Consider the following 15777-nt stretch of genomic DNA (forward strand, 5'->3'; position numbering starts at 1 on the left):
TGCACTACCCTGAAAAAAAACACAGATAGTGGAGGGAGAACAGTATTCAAAAACAGTTGGTCCAAAGTTCTTACAAAACCTTCATTTATTTGACATGGCAGAACATTTAAAGACCTTTATGGAGGCTTTAGTTTGGCACCAGTGTCCTTTAAAATGGTCAATGAAAACGTCCGGAAGAGTGAGAAAGACTGAGGGCTTTCAGAGAAGAGATGGTTCACCGGTGATGTGGCCAATCTGCAGTTTGATGTCATTGATTTTGTTAGTGAAGAGAGGCAGACATTGCTCACAGATCTAGACCGAATGCTCAATTTGTTGGCTATGAAGAGGGTAAAATACAGAATCGATAGTCCTGACAAACTTCTGTGTTTGTTGCCTTGTAGTTTTTTTGCAGCAATGTTGGATAAGGAGGGTTACATGGTTTATTTTAGTGTTTTTTGAGCTTTATTTTAGTATCCAAATGCACACTGTCCCAAAACATCTCTAATAATGTTCCATTAGAGTTGCCAAGTTTGCTCCTCTTCTCCCAAATACAAGACTGTTGGGATCTGCACTAAAGAAAGAACAAGCATGTACCCGCAGATAGGAAAGTCTACAACTGGTCTGTAGTGTGTCATACTGAGACAGTGTTTTTCTCCATCTTGTTCCCTCTCTCTGCTTTCCCTCTTTGGGCAGGACCTTGTGCACAGATGGAGGAGCTAGGGAGGAAGAGGGATGAATGGGAAGTGAGACGAGAATAAGGGGAAGGGGTGTTACACAGGGTCATCTCTATCTGAATCACTCCCTCCCTCTCCCTTTCTCCCTTGATGGATGTTGTGACCAGATGGAGGTGGGAATATGCTAGCCACGTCTTGTGCCCCTGCTGCCACTGTGAATGAAGCTAAAAATAGCGACATGGGACCATGAGAGGCTTTCCAAAAAGATGCCCACCAATCACTGATACAACATTTCACATGTCAATCTGTGTGTGACTGAGAGTGCATTTAGAGGAACTGTCAAACCACTGTTGTGCGTCAGAGTAGAGACAGAAGCAGGGAGACAAAGACACGAAGTGTGAATGAAAGAAAGGGTGAAAGGAGGCAACAGAGAGAGAGTAGGCAGAGAGAAAGAAACACAAAGTCTGGGATGTAATAATACTAATGAATGTAAAATGATAGAGGAAGAGAGGATGAGGAAAACTGGTATATAGACGCACATATGAAATATATAAACAGTAGTTGCAAAACTTTGGACACTCCTTTTCATCCAAATGTTTTTTCTGGATTTTTTACTATTGTCTACATTGTAGGACACTAAAACTATGAAACAGCAGATCTGAAAGTACTTAGCAAGCGAAAAAGTAAGTTTTATATTCTTCAAAGTAACCACCTCTTGCTTTAATTACAGCTTTGCACATTCTTCGCATCAACCATCTTCATGAGGTGTTCTCCTAAAGCTTTTACAGCAATTGTGAAGTAGGTCTACATATTCTGGCCACTGCTTTTCCTTCACTCTGCTTTCCAACTCCTCACAAACCATCTCAATTGAGTTAAGGTCAGGTGATTGTGGAGGCCAGGTCTTCTGATGCAGCAGCTCCATCACTCTCTTTCTTGGTCAACTAGCTATTACAGAACATGGAGGCAAGTTGTGGGTCACTGTCCTCCTGAAAGACGATGATGGTCCTGCTAAGTGCAAACAGGATGGGAGGCTGTGTCACTGCAGGATGTGCTAGAAGACATGCTAGTTAAACGTTGTCTCGAATTCTGAATAAATCTCCACACGGCATCACCAGCAAAGCACCCTCACACCGTCCTATTCCGTGCGTTACGGTGTCTCAACAAATTTAGGCATCAAAACACCAAAGTACAGATTTCCAATGGTCTAATGTCAATTCTTTGTTGTTCTTGGCCCAAGCAATTCACTTGTTTTTATTGGTCTCCCTCAGGAGGGATTTCTTTACAGCAATTCAACCATGATTGCCTGCCTCATACAGTCTCTTACGAACGGTTGATGTTGAGAAGTGTCTGCTACTTGAACCATAAGAAGCATTGATGTGGGCTCTAATCGGAGGTGCCTGTTGGTGGTTTCTGAGGCTGCTAACTCTAATGAACTTCACTGCAGCAGAGGGAATTCTTGGTCTTTCCTTCCTGAGGCGGCCCTCATGAGAGCCAGTTTCATCACAGTGTTTGATGCTTTTCACAACTGCAGTTTTGAAATTTTCTTAACTGACTAAACTTCATTTGTCAAAGTAATGATGAATATCGTGGCCAAAACATTGATTACTACAGTAGCCAAATACAGTTATTTTCTATGTACAAACACTACCTTTGTGCAGTTTCAATGATGGTCTCAAATGCATTAGGAAAGCAAGAAATCCCACCAACTGACTTTGGACAAGGTTACAAATGCTAATTGGAAACCATTTCAGGTCACTACCAGATAAAGCTGGTTAAGATACTACTTTGACAAATTTAAGTTATAAAAATATATTTTACTTTGTGGATTTGTATTTGTGGTATTTCATAGTTCTGCTGTCTTCAGTATTGTTCGGAAGGAAAAGTGTAATCCATGAAAGAGTAGATGTGTCCATATTTTTGAGTCGTACTATAAATACACAAGGTATTTAAACTAACTATTCATATGCAGAGAACAGGATGGGACAATAATACAATGCTAGTATGACAGAATGAGAGGAAAGACAAAAACCTAAGCAGTAACAATGGAGAGAAACAGCAGCATAAAAAAGAGAGATCAGCAGACCGCTCACATCCAAATAGGTAGTTTAATTCTATTTCAAAACATACTGTATTGAGGCAACATTGTAATCAACAAGGTATTTTTTGTCTTGCACCTTAATATCCTCGCCTCTGAAGAAATACCAGCATCCATAAACTCATCAAAAAGTTAGTGAGTCAACAGTTAAACATGGGCCAGTGTTTTTAATTCTGAGTGGACTGTGTCACAAACCCCACTACCACCACACATGAAAACTATTTGCTTGTTGCCCACAAGATCAGTTAGCTAAGATATAAGCATGTAAGATAGAACTTTTAAGGATATTGGGGTTTAAGGATGAAGAACAGGTCTTGGCACCAGTCCTGGCTCCGGGGCATATAACCGGGGCCCCGGAGACTGTTAAACAAAAGGTTCACAATGCTGGCAGCCAGACTACGGAAACAAACAGAACAAGAGAAGCAAAGGCCCATACGATAAATGGTCTGATGTAAAAAGAACAATCTTCCGTGTAATAGCATTGGCAAGGCAGCAGTAGCTGCAGTGCAGAATTATGTCAAGAAAAGACCCAACAAGAGCTGAGAGTAAACAGTGCTGGAGAAGTATATGGGAGAAACAACCCCACTGGATGGAAAACCACCAATGCTAAGTGAGTAACAGATCTGAAAGCAGGCCACTGTTGTTTTCCACAGTAGGAACCAGTCACCATCCAAGCAGCAGAAATACAACAACAGAAACACGAGGAACTGGACAGCATTAACACTTGTGCTGCATCAGACCTGTTTCTTAAAAAAGTTCTAAAGGTCCTGGATGGTGACTAGTTTCTATGGTTGTCCTCAAGAGAGGATATTAATGTGTCCAGACATAATTAAGCAAAGAAGTCTCAGTGTGACTGAGAAATTACCCATGCAGCCACAGCAGTTATGTTTTAATTTTTCTTAATGTATGCAACTCTATTTCAGTGTTGCCTGTCCATGGCATTTCCTAAATGTGTTCATTTTTATCCATCAAGTTTAAAAGCTATACAAGGTGAGAATCATTTTATTTCTTCCCTTCATCCAAAGTATAGCTTCAACTACTGACCATTCAATTAAAAGCCCGTATTATAAAAGTATTATTATTTGTTTGTTTTGATAGGGAAAAAATTAAATGGCAAAAATCAATGTGACACTGTTAAAGGGTGCAGCTGTACTGAAAACTGGAGTTTTAATGTAGCTTTACAGGAAATTTTGGCTTATCATTTAGCTGTACAGCTGCAAGTTCACCGTTTTGGCTCAGTCTCACTTCTTATTACTTATTTTCAGTTGCTACAAGCAGTTTTTTTTTTTTTTTTTTTAACCTGCTCAGCACCAAAAAGTATACCTACACATTTAGCAAATAGCTTGTTAACATGGTGGTTTTGCAGCTAGTGAACTGGATATTTCCCTCAGGAGTTCACCAAAATCATTTTGAAAAAAAAAAAAAGAGTGGATATTGCAATGACAACTTGCAAAGTGGCCAAAAACACAACTCCAAACGAATGATGCTGTTGCTCAGTATTTCCTCGATGTGTATACAAATTTACCAACAAGTTCATGGCTTTACCTCACAAGTTGAGAGGCTGCCCCAGTGGCCAAAAACCACTCAAATACTGGTCCATAACTTATTCAAATACGTTTTTCTTATTCAGGTGTCTTATTCATATATATAACAGCAGTCAGAAAGATTAGCAAAAGCTGCTAAGAACCAGCCTAGCTTCCATGGCAGCTGTATTGCTTATTGCAGTTTGAGAAATAAGGTGTATCTACCCTTTTAATACATTTGTTTGAGAGTTTAAGGCCTGCTGCAAACCAATGGGTAGGGCTAGTATATTGCAATACCAACATCATGTCATACACCAATGTTATTAAGTACCAAGTACAATTCCATTATCTTGATGTTCTATCAACTTCTTAATTGGAATTCCAAAAATAATCTACATGAGAATATGTATCTTGGTTATGTATTGATGTCCTAATCAATTTGTTGGGCCTGATCCCTATCTAGAATTTTGGGTATCTCCAGTTCAGAGTTCGATCTGACTTCCTTACATGGTGATTAACTATCTGTCTGACACACTGAAATAGCCATAGTCTTTTATTTCAGCACCTTATTTTTCAACATCTTTTTACTGAGCTTTGAGTTCAAAATTCTTAACTTGATAGCTTAAATTACATTGACGTGAAAAAAAGTTGAACTTGAAAAATGCAGCTCCAGAAACTGATGTGATGCAATCAGCTAGAGAGAAAACAGTGTATATCAGTGTTGCAGAGTGATGCTTCTTGTCCAATAAAAACAATCTTTGGCAGTGTGCAGACTTCAGAGAACACCCAAACCCAGCCACAGCAACAATCTTATTTTTTCATTTGGCTTGTTATCAAGTTACTCATAGGATTACTGTTAATTAGCAACAACTGATATGGCCAGCCATTGGCAATGTTTTTTTTCTTTTCTTATTACCTTCTTTTCCTAAAATGAGAAGCTAAAGGCAGCCTAATAATTGAGTAGTTAGGATGCATCACACTTGTGCAAGGAGTCCTAGGTTTGATTCCTGTCTGGCCATACCGTTCCTGCATATCTTGTCTTGCACTGACATATTTGTCTCCCATGGTTTCATGGTTAGAGGGTATGAACCTGGAAAGCACCTCAGGTCCGCGGGCACAAATCTGTTAGTTGTTCCAAATTGCAGGAGTAAAACCTGCGTTGATGCAGCATTTAGCATTCATGCTCCAAGCTGCTGGTTACATCTGCCTCAGGACCAGAGACCAGCTGGAAGTGTTAAAAATGTTGAAACATAAATTTCAAACCTACCTCCTCAGCTTGGCATTTGATTATGTAGGGTTTATAGACATTTCTTACTTTATTTTATGCATTTACTATACTATCTTTACATGCAATCTTGGGCCCAAACTGGGCCAGCTACACCAGCAGCACAGACCAATTACATACTAACAGAAGGGTGCATCCCTGACCGAAAAAAGGCAAAACAACATTTTCAAACCGACAGTGCAAGTACACGGTGGTTAAGTACGAAAGGATAACTGGTACTAAATGGATCAAACTACCAGAAGACTAAATAATAGATACTAGAAACAGGAAAGCTTGGGATTCTACAAGTGATCACAGTACTTTTATGGGGAAGTAAGAAATGCACTCAACTGTCAGTTCAATGAAAAGATTCAGGAGATTCAAGCCATCACATAAGATCTGTCATCAGATATTCATTTGATAAGCTAGCCAAGAGAACACCTAAAGGCTGACGGCATCAAGACTAAGACACCAGGAACAAATGTTTTTATCTGGCTGCTTATATAACACAAGCGTTTCCGTCACCAATCAGTCAGTCGCAGGCCCAGAACTCTAAGGCCACTAGATAAAGGACACCTGGGAGGATTATAAAATACAGTAAGTCTTTTTGTCATCATCGCCAGATCAGAGATAGCTTCACCACAATGAGAAAGTGACACTGATGTGATTGAAGCTACTCTACAAATTCTCAGCTGCAACTCTACCAAACTGATGAAGACAGATGAGGCCCAATGATGCTGCATCCATTTTATTCACAGCAATACTAGCCAGCCTCTTCACTGAATGTTCCATGCTTGGCAACCTTCACAAAAATGGCATCAGGTAGCATTTTAATAAGAGATACAGCCTGGTTCTGGTAATGGGATCTCCAGGGTGGAAAGGGCTAAAACTTATACCTTGTACAGCTCTAGTGCTTCTCAAATATGCTCTTTCTCCAAACGAGCTTTAATTTTAGTTTCTCTTGCTTGCAGGAACTACTTTCTATAAGACTAGTTGGGTGGTTTATTACTTAAAGGTCAGTTAAAATTCTGTAACATTAAAAAACATCTCATTACCACCAAAAACCTGTCAGAATTCACAGAGAATTTTATCTAAATTCCTCCAACCTAAGACTTTATCTAAGATGGAGTTAGAGAGAGAGAGGAGCTCAGTAAGTGATCAGGAGAGTATCCTGAATGAAACATGAAGCATCTTCAAGTATATAAGCAAATTGGCTCCTGAACATAAACTGCTCGGAAAATATCTAAAGACAGGGAAAATGTTTGCAGAGCAGGCACGGTACCTTACAAACCCGAGCCCTTGCATTATAACACAGACAGACAGAAAAAGGTGGAAAAATAACTGAAAAAGAATATTAAGGACATAAAAGACGACAGAATATGTAGAGTGCAAAGTTCAACGCTAAGTGTAGAGGTTTAAAATGCAATCAGGAACAAGACTGAATCTCACACCCAAGTACTTCATAAATGTGCACAGGAAAATGTGCACCTGGTAAGGGTTTGATCCTCCAAGCCATCTTTTTTGTTTTTTCCCCCAATAAGAGACCCAAAAAACAGAGAATAAAGAGCTAAGACTTGGGACAACCAGACAAGGACGTGGTTTTCCAAAGAGGAGAGTGACCAGACTTGAGGAGGACACACATAGGCTCAAGTCGGTAAGAGGTTTTCTCCTACCCATTAACAGTGTAAGTTTTATTTTCCTTTACTGGACTAATCATCATCACACTGTAATAAGGCTGACAGCAAAATATCTTCTCTGAATGAATAAAATAAAAGAGACTGCACTGAAAAAGGCAACAAGAGAATCAAATGGAAAATACGGATTAAAGCAGGTAGAGAGAGGTGGTACAGACTATTTATGTCTGTGTCTCACTCTCCTCTGTTGAAGAGATGAATGACACCCATTAGCAGTATTGGGAAGGTGTCTCTTTTTGCTCCAGTCATAGAAATAGAGTTTTGGTGGAGCTGGATATGATGAATGATAAATGACACCTGATACCATGATATGAAAAACGCTATGACTGAACAAATGGTGGTTCTGACTGCTAATGCAACTTCACAGTCTCCTTGTTAAGACGGTGCTTAGTTAAAGTTGCACCAAGGGCTTAGCAACACTTATGTAATAGTGGACTTGGCTTAGGCTGACTTCAGGTTTGCCACTGCTGTTTATTCCATTATAGCATCTCACCAGCTCTACGAAGAAAATATCAAACACCGTCGGCATTTCACCTTTGGGATCTCATTTAAAGTGATATCTTCAATTTTACTGGAAACAACATGCACAACAGCTCACCTCCAAAAATAGGACCAACAATAATACTGATACTTCAGACTAATTAGGGAGCCAAAATACTGGCAACTCAACAGGCCACGAGATTGAAAAAGGAAGTATGAGGATTAAACCATTTTATACTTTGGCTTTTCCTCTCATGAGGCCTCACTCCTCCCTTCTTTCCCGCTGAAAAGGGAAAGTGCTGCCCGGTGTGATCTTTGCATGGTGCTTCATTCTCCTGATCCAGGCTTGAAACACACCAGGAGATGTGTAATCCTACTTCAGGCAGACTATTCTAGTGTAATCTCCTGCTCACTCAGAGTACACACAAGTCACTTCTGACTGCTCCATAAAAGATTCAAACTGTCAGAATCTGGCCATCTGTCATCTGCCTCAATGTTTGTCTGTCAGCCTTTCAGACACTCTCTCTGTTTGTCTTTCTGTCTGTCGCTATGTCACACCATGTGCTCTTGCTTTTTTGTCTATATACCGGACCAAATGTGGCTGCTTGAAAATGAAACTAATGATGTGGTGAGCATCTTTACATTACATAAGCACATTAAGGTAAGTCCCTTGGTAATGGGATTAGGACTTATGGGCATGTGTGTGTGTTTGTGTGTGAAGGTGTGTGGGTTCATACAGTGCAGCTCTGTGTGTCTATGATATGTATGCGCATGGTTGAACTTGTGTGTGTGTGTGTTTTTGCTTGATTGAAAAAAAAACAACATTTTTGTTCACAGAGAGCCATTCTGCAGCACCTTTAGGGAATTCTCTGCTTTCTTTTCAACTGCCCTCCTTTTATTTCCTGTCTTTATTCTGGCCATACAGTGCCAGAGCCTCGCTAAGATACAATGGGTCATTTCAGCCAACAACAATGAAGTAATCAACAATAACAAACACAAAGCCAGACTCCTGCCTTTGTCATCAACGTCTGGAAATAGAATTAACACTTGAACAGAACCTCCCAGAAAAAAATAAATAAATAAAATAAAAACTAACGTAGCAACTGAACCTGAGTATGCAGTGACTGGCTGCAAAGGTATAATCTGCATTTGCTATACCAGTAATAGAGGATGTCTCCAGTGGCAAAGTGAGAGCAAAACGAGTAGTGGTGAGTCGGTAAGTGTTGACACACAGGCACATTAGTAATAAAAAGCTGATGCTCCAATGAAAATGCCACATGATGTCTCCCTGATAGTGTGTTCTTATGTGTGATTACTGACATGGAGAGAGAAAGTAGCAATGGATATGTACAGAATACATGGGGCCAGCATGTGTTGCACTGAACACTTTATTCTGTTCTGCCACCACTAAAGGGTGAAATGTTTCGTCTCTGCGCTTATCTGCAGTTCCAGACAAACAACTTATGTTCATCGTCATTTTAACCTGTAACTTCTAATGGACATTTAATGTGAATGCTGTTCTTACTTTACAGCAAAAAATTAAGCACGTAGTCGCTAGCTGAATGAAAGAGAACAATATCAATTTGTTAAGAATGGCTGTTAAACACAACAGGACACCTATTGTTAAATCCGTATGAAATAAAATAGCAGAGCTGGGCAAAATTAATGAAATTAACTCCTTTAGGATGTGGACATTTGCCCTGTTCCAGACTCCCTCCTGCAGCAAATACATACACACACTTTATCATAGTGATTCAGTGAAGAGACTACACTGAAATTTGGAATGTGAAGGGAATAAACGATCAATGTCACAGTCTAATGGTTCCGGGGATTTTTTTCTGTGGCTGCAATAGTACACAGTCGCAGGCTCCATCTTCAGGGAAACGGCTGCTTTATTAAGAAGAATATAGGATTGTATCCACTATTCCGTCTGGGTGCAGAGTGACGACAGAGGGATGGAGACAGCTCGAGGTAAAGTTTCACAGTTGAGCTGTAACTATCACGATTCTCTACTTTGTGTCTTCCTGTGGATTTGCGATGCCTCTCACAGCCTCCTTTATCCCTCACGCCTTTTTCTCTCCCACTCCCTTCCCTCCCTCTCCCGCTCTCACCCTAAGTGGCCAGTTGTCAAAGTCAGCTGAAGCCCAGTTAATGAAGAGGTAGATTTATTAGCGAGGCATCAGTGCAATAGGCGGTGTGGGGGGGAGTGGAACCCCTAGAAGCCAGCGAGCAAATACAGCCACTAAGTGTGCATGCCAAAAAACAGAAAGAGAGGGAAAATGAGAAAGAGAGGGATAGGAAAGAAAGGGATAGTAAAGAAAGACAGAAATAGGAGAGAAGATGTTGAAAAGAAATAAAGAACAGAAAAGAGGCAGTCAGAGAGGAAGGGGGAGAGGCAGCTTCCCTCTCTTTTCTACTCTCTCCAGCAGTGGCTACAGAACAGGCTCTTACCGTCTGTTGTAGGTCTGGGATTCCAATGCGGATGACCACGGTGTTGCCTGTCGGCTCCTCCATGGGTGCTCTTGCACTGTGGCTACGCTCTGCGCCGGGACGGAAAGCCGGAACGCCGTGAGGAACGGGAGCACCACTGTCCTCTTCCCGGGAGCTGTTGCTGTCAGTGCTGGCCCCCTGGCTGCCGTTTGCTGCGTGTGTGTGAGGGTGTGTGAGTGTGTGTGAGTGTGTGTGTGTGTGCTGCTGCTGCTGCTGGTCCTGCCGTGGAGGGCTGGGTGGCTCATGTTTGCCGGCTGCCGGACGCAGAGGCATGCTCCGTGTTAGGGGCTCGGTCTACGTCTCTCTCTCTCTCTCTCTCTCTGTACACACACACACACAAACACACACACACCACACACACGGGCAGGCGAGCGCACGCATACACTGATGGCTCTTGCTCACACTACACGCACACACTGTTTGCAGCATGCATCACTCGCCTGGGAGAGAAAAAAGAGGGAGGGAGAGAGAGGCAGGGAAGGAGGGTGGCAGGGAGGGAATGGGAAAAGAGGAGGGGGTAATGGGAGATTACAGAGAGATAGAGGGTAAAAACACAAAGAGGAGATAAGTGCCGAGGGAACTTGAAACTAAAATCCACAAGAAATGCAGAGATAACGCAAGACTGGAGAAATTACATTCATGGAATGGTTCAAAATTATTTATCTCTATCTGTGATTTACACAAAAGATAATCCTTAATGCCATTAGCTAAAAGAAAGACGCACATCCATTTAGTCTTAACATAGAGCGACACATATAAAACAAATACTGAAGACAATGAGCAGATTGGAGATTTGCATAAAAATATCTGGTTATGTCAGATCAACAGCAGCATTACCAATTAAAGCGCCTAATAAACTCTGCACATGTTGATGGTGCAATGTTCATAATGTGACAGCCGCTGCCACACACTGTTGCTCTGGTGTAATAACACTGTGGTGACATCAGGACAGCACAAGTGGGTGTTTGTTCAGATCAATGTGGGGCAGGATTTGGCCTTCATGCTTCACTTTATCTGTAGTGGGTGTCACTGATCAAAAGCCTGCCTGTTAAACATCAACGCGCAGACAGAACAAACTGCTATAAATTTACATGAGGCTTTCGTGGGAGTTTTTCTCATTGAGTTTCATTCTCATAGCGGAGAAGGGGGGGCATTTTTTTTATTTACCGTTTCATCACAGGTGGCCTACAGAGCCCTGAGAATAGGACTGTGACTAAGGGCTAAACAAATAATGTCAATCTGACCTTGATTTCCATCTAAATTCATCGTAAGCCAGACATCCCAAAGCGATTCCATAGTCTGAGTGACTGCCATGATTTATGAAGAGAGATGTCTTGTTTTTCCATTGACCAAAGACCGTGCTTAAGGTACTGGCTTATTCTGTTCATGCACCCGCACTCAACTGAACTCGGAATAACAGCAGAAATACTCATCAGAGGAGACCGTTGCATGCCCTCTGTGTGTGACAAACACTTAAAGGACCAGTATGCAGGATTGAGGAGAATCTCTTAGCAGGAATGGAACAACTACAAATCGCTCCGCTGTTGTTAGCTGAGCCCTTTATATCTGCAGACTGAGTGGATCCTTTTCCACACAGCCACTAATGGACAATGAATCACTGGCTCGACGAAGGACGTTTCCCGTTTTTGCGTTGAAGTGGCAGCCACCGTCGGTTCTCCTACACGTTTGTCAATGTATTCAGTCGGCTGTAATCTGCAACCTGACCGTTAGATGTCACTACATGTAACACGCTGGTCCTTTAACAGCTTGTATATTGCCAATTACGCAGCCCTCCACTTGAACTCAACTCCTCATGTAAGGAAAATGTGCCATAAAACATTTGTGGCAGGTCTCTAAATTATTAATCATGATCTTAAGTCAGTGCTATGCTCCATTGTGTTCTCAGTGCCATCCTTGTTCACGTTGACCCGACAGCCCCAAGACAGCATTTCATTATTAGGTGGAGTTTAAAGCAAGCACTTGAATGAGAAAGTGTTGAAAGCAAGCAGCTGTTACACAAGTTAATGTGGGCAACTGGGCTGAAACACACATGCATACATACAATACTGTGCACTTAAGAGGTTTGAATTCTTATCCATCACGTAATAGCACCAGAAAGGAGTCTGACAACACCTCAGCAACCCTGAACACATAGCCAGAGTCATAAAGACATATCTTCAGTAATCAGAAGCACAGGGGGTCCTGCAACAGATGGTGTTGTCTGCATAGAGCATTGATCTACACATCATTGACTCAGTCTGGGAGAGAAGAGACAGAAGACACTGAGACAGCCTAAATCAACATAATAATATGGTAAGTTGTCCAAAATACTTGCACTAAGTCCTAAAACATCCCGATAGTAGCCTACTGTACAGTAAATGCTCACATGTGCAAAAAAACACACCCCACATGCTCCATTTGATCTGCAACAAGTCCTTGTTGGTCTCACAATTCATGTAGATATTTGTATCTTATTAAATCAGATAAAGGTACTGAGGTGTTAGGTTAATTAAAGGATAGACAAGAGCAAGATTAAATGCCATCGTAACAAATAACCTGGATGGTATCTTAAAGAAGATGATGATATCAATGCTGCGAGATAGCAAATGGTGTTCGGTGATTGAAGGAGATGTGTGAGACAGAGAAGGGGAGGGGATAGAGTTTCTGCCAGTCTTTCTTAATCTAGTAAAGTTTTAGTTTGTCTCACTGGATTTCCTGTGATGGAAGATTTAGCCAAAATATCACCTCATTAAAGAAGAAAAGTCTCTGATTTCTGCCAAGACGTTCCCAGAGAAGAGAGTTTAAAACTTAATCCTGCTCTTGTCCTATATGTGGAACAACACTGTGGAAAAACTGAACTGACAGGAGAGTCTCACAGCAGATATCATTGTGCTAATTTGGAGGGTTTGCTTGCAACTGATGTAAAACACAAATATTGGTGAAGATAAGGCTTGCAAAACAAACCCATTTGTGAGCTTAAATAAATACGGACTTAAATCGTTCACATATTTTCTTCTCATTGGATATTGTTGGGTGCAGGTTCACCCAGCACCAACCACTACAGAGTCATGCATGTGAGTGCATTGCCACTGCTGGACACTCCATACTATGTAATCCCATTAGCACTGAAGAAAGAGCATGACAGAGGATTTAGCTGGTAACTCTAACTCTATATGGTTTGGCCTGTTGGGTCTTAGGCTTAAAATTGATAACACTTAATCTTGCTATTTTGCTCAATATTCACATTTAATATTGCAATTCTATGTCCTTTATAGACTGGGACAAGTGGGTTTTGTTGTATTTTAAACATCATACATTAGCACCAATACAAAGAATACATCACTTGAATTGTTCAAAATGACTGAAATCTGGTACAATCTCTGTACAGTAACTCCACTGTACATTGAAGCAGATCACACAGTAAACTCTGGGAGTGTGGCAAAGGGACCTAAGATGTGTTGCCAATAAGCAATGATTCCCCCAGATAGCTGAGAAAGGGCCATGCAGGGATTTCATCCTTCTTGCATCATGCAAGGATAAACTGTGTGGGCTACAGCACTTCTACATACAAAGAACGAGTTATCTGGTTGAATAGACTGCATAAGAAAAAGACATGGTACAAAGAACTGGGGTTAGTAAGCGGTACATTTTTCACTCAACTGGCTTGAACCACTTTCCCTTCCTATTTTGGAGGCTTCCAAGTCTATTAAGATTTAAATTACTTGTCTGATGTCTGTTGTATATGAAAATATGAATGTAAATCTACAGCTACAGCTGAAACAACTGGTCAACTAACAGGATTGGGAAATTGGAATGGAAATGCATTCACAGCAAGTTTGATTATCATTTAATTGTTTGATTAATAAGCAAGCAAAATACCAAACATTCACTGGTCCCAGTTTTGTTTTGGACCATTTGTCTGACAGCATAAGCTATTTGAAAACATCCAGGGTTTTCCCTCGGCTTTCAGAGGGTTTAGGTGGTTTACTTTTATGCCTTTCACCAAATAACACGTTGTTCATGTTGGAAGAACAAGCATGTTGTATCAACCGGTCATGAATATTTATGTAACCAGACAAGCAATTTCTTTAGTCTTAAAACAGGCTACATTAGTTCTAACTTTTTACTGTACTTTATCCATTGTTTATTCATTGTTGAGGCTTACTTTCAATGACTTGCAATTTCTTTATCTTATCTGCATCAATAACTGCAACTACCATTCAGAGTTTGCAGTAGAGAGAGAAGATTCAGTCAGCTGTTTGATTGCAACAACAATCTGTCACAAACCAATTATCACACAAACATTCCTGCAAACACTAATTGCTGACTAGCAGTCATTCTCATTCCCGCATATCCTTCCATTAGAGATCAAGACACCTCTATTTTCATATTTTGTCAGCAAACAGAAATTTCATTATTGTTGCAGTATATGTCGCCTAAACGTAATTGTACGTTGATGCGGCTAAAGGTGCTGCGTAAAACCAGTCAGACGTGGCCTCTAAGTCTTTCTATGGTAAAGAAAACCCTGACATCACCTAAAATCAGAAAGTCTGTTTGCCACAATTGAATCTGATTAGCGTATGAATAAATAAAGCAAGTACTGAATTGAGCAATAGTGAAAATAACTTGCTGCACTACTCATGTCAATGTTTAACACACTGTTTACTGTATGAGTAATCTTTGCAGAAACCCATTTCCCACACACATACATATAAGTTTAAGCCCAAGCTATACTACTGATAAAAGCATAAATTCAACAAATGATAAGTACTTGGCACTGGTTCAACTACTTAATGAAATAGCTGGACCTTGAATGTGGCCGAAAAAATGACATTGCTATACCTAGAGCTGAATAATACAGTGTTATCATTCATCATCTTTTCCTAAAATTGTACAGTGACAAAATTCACATTGCATCTCTAATAAGGTGTGTAGTGTAGTATGATGACATCTTATCCCTGTTAAAACACTTCGCTCGGAACAGAGCTACCTGAAAAATACATGGGATCCTATAGGATAACACTGTAGTGGAGATTCTCTATCTCACTCCCAATGCTTGGGAACATTGAGAGTGGACTAGAATTATAAGGAGGCTAGCTCCTATGCCTCAGCTAACAGCTACTGCCTCTTCTCTCCTCGGCTCAGATCTCTTTCACCCCACCCCCCTCTCACCCCATCTCTTGCGCTCCAGTCCAGTGAAAACAAAGTGAATAATTCATGACCATACAGAGCAGCGTGTGCATGGATCCAGTGCAATGTATGTGTAGATCTGCTAGGTTTTAAAAGTCCTTGCCATAGAGCTATACACCAAGACATTCACAAGACTACCTGAAAATCACTTCATTCAAGGCATCAGCCAGTGCTACCTTCTCCCTTCTAAAACATCCACACTGGGGAAAAAATGGAGGCGGAGGCAGAGGGAGGGAGAAAGATAAAGGTAAGCAGTTGGCTGAGGTAGCATGAAGAAGAGTGGGTCAGAGAGAATGTGGATGAAACAGTCAGTGGGCCAAGAAAAAGTAGCGGAGGGAAAGGGAGCGTGGAAGAAAATGGGAAGTTAGCAGAGTAACAACAGAAAAGG

At 41.0% G+C, this 15777-nt stretch overlaps 1 protein-coding gene across 1 annotated transcript in view; it reads right to left on the minus strand.

The window, feature by feature from the left end:
* Positions 1-15777, minus strand: part of shank3a (SH3 and multiple ankyrin repeat domains 3a) — a 226061-nt gene that overhangs the window by 138494 nt on the left and 71790 nt on the right. Inside the window, exon 4 of the mRNA XM_055009172.1 lies at positions 10161-10639. Coding sequence (XP_054865147.1) covers positions 10161-10472 — 312 coding nt within the window. The 5' untranslated portion in view covers positions 10473-10639. The remainder of the gene's footprint in view (positions 1-10160; positions 10640-15777) is intronic.

The sequence above is a fragment of the Amphiprion ocellaris genome, chromosome 3, assembly GCF_022539595.1.
Source record: "Amphiprion ocellaris isolate individual 3 ecotype Okinawa chromosome 3, ASM2253959v1, whole genome shotgun sequence".
Lineage (NCBI taxonomy): Eukaryota > Metazoa > Chordata > Actinopteri > Pomacentridae > Amphiprion > Amphiprion ocellaris.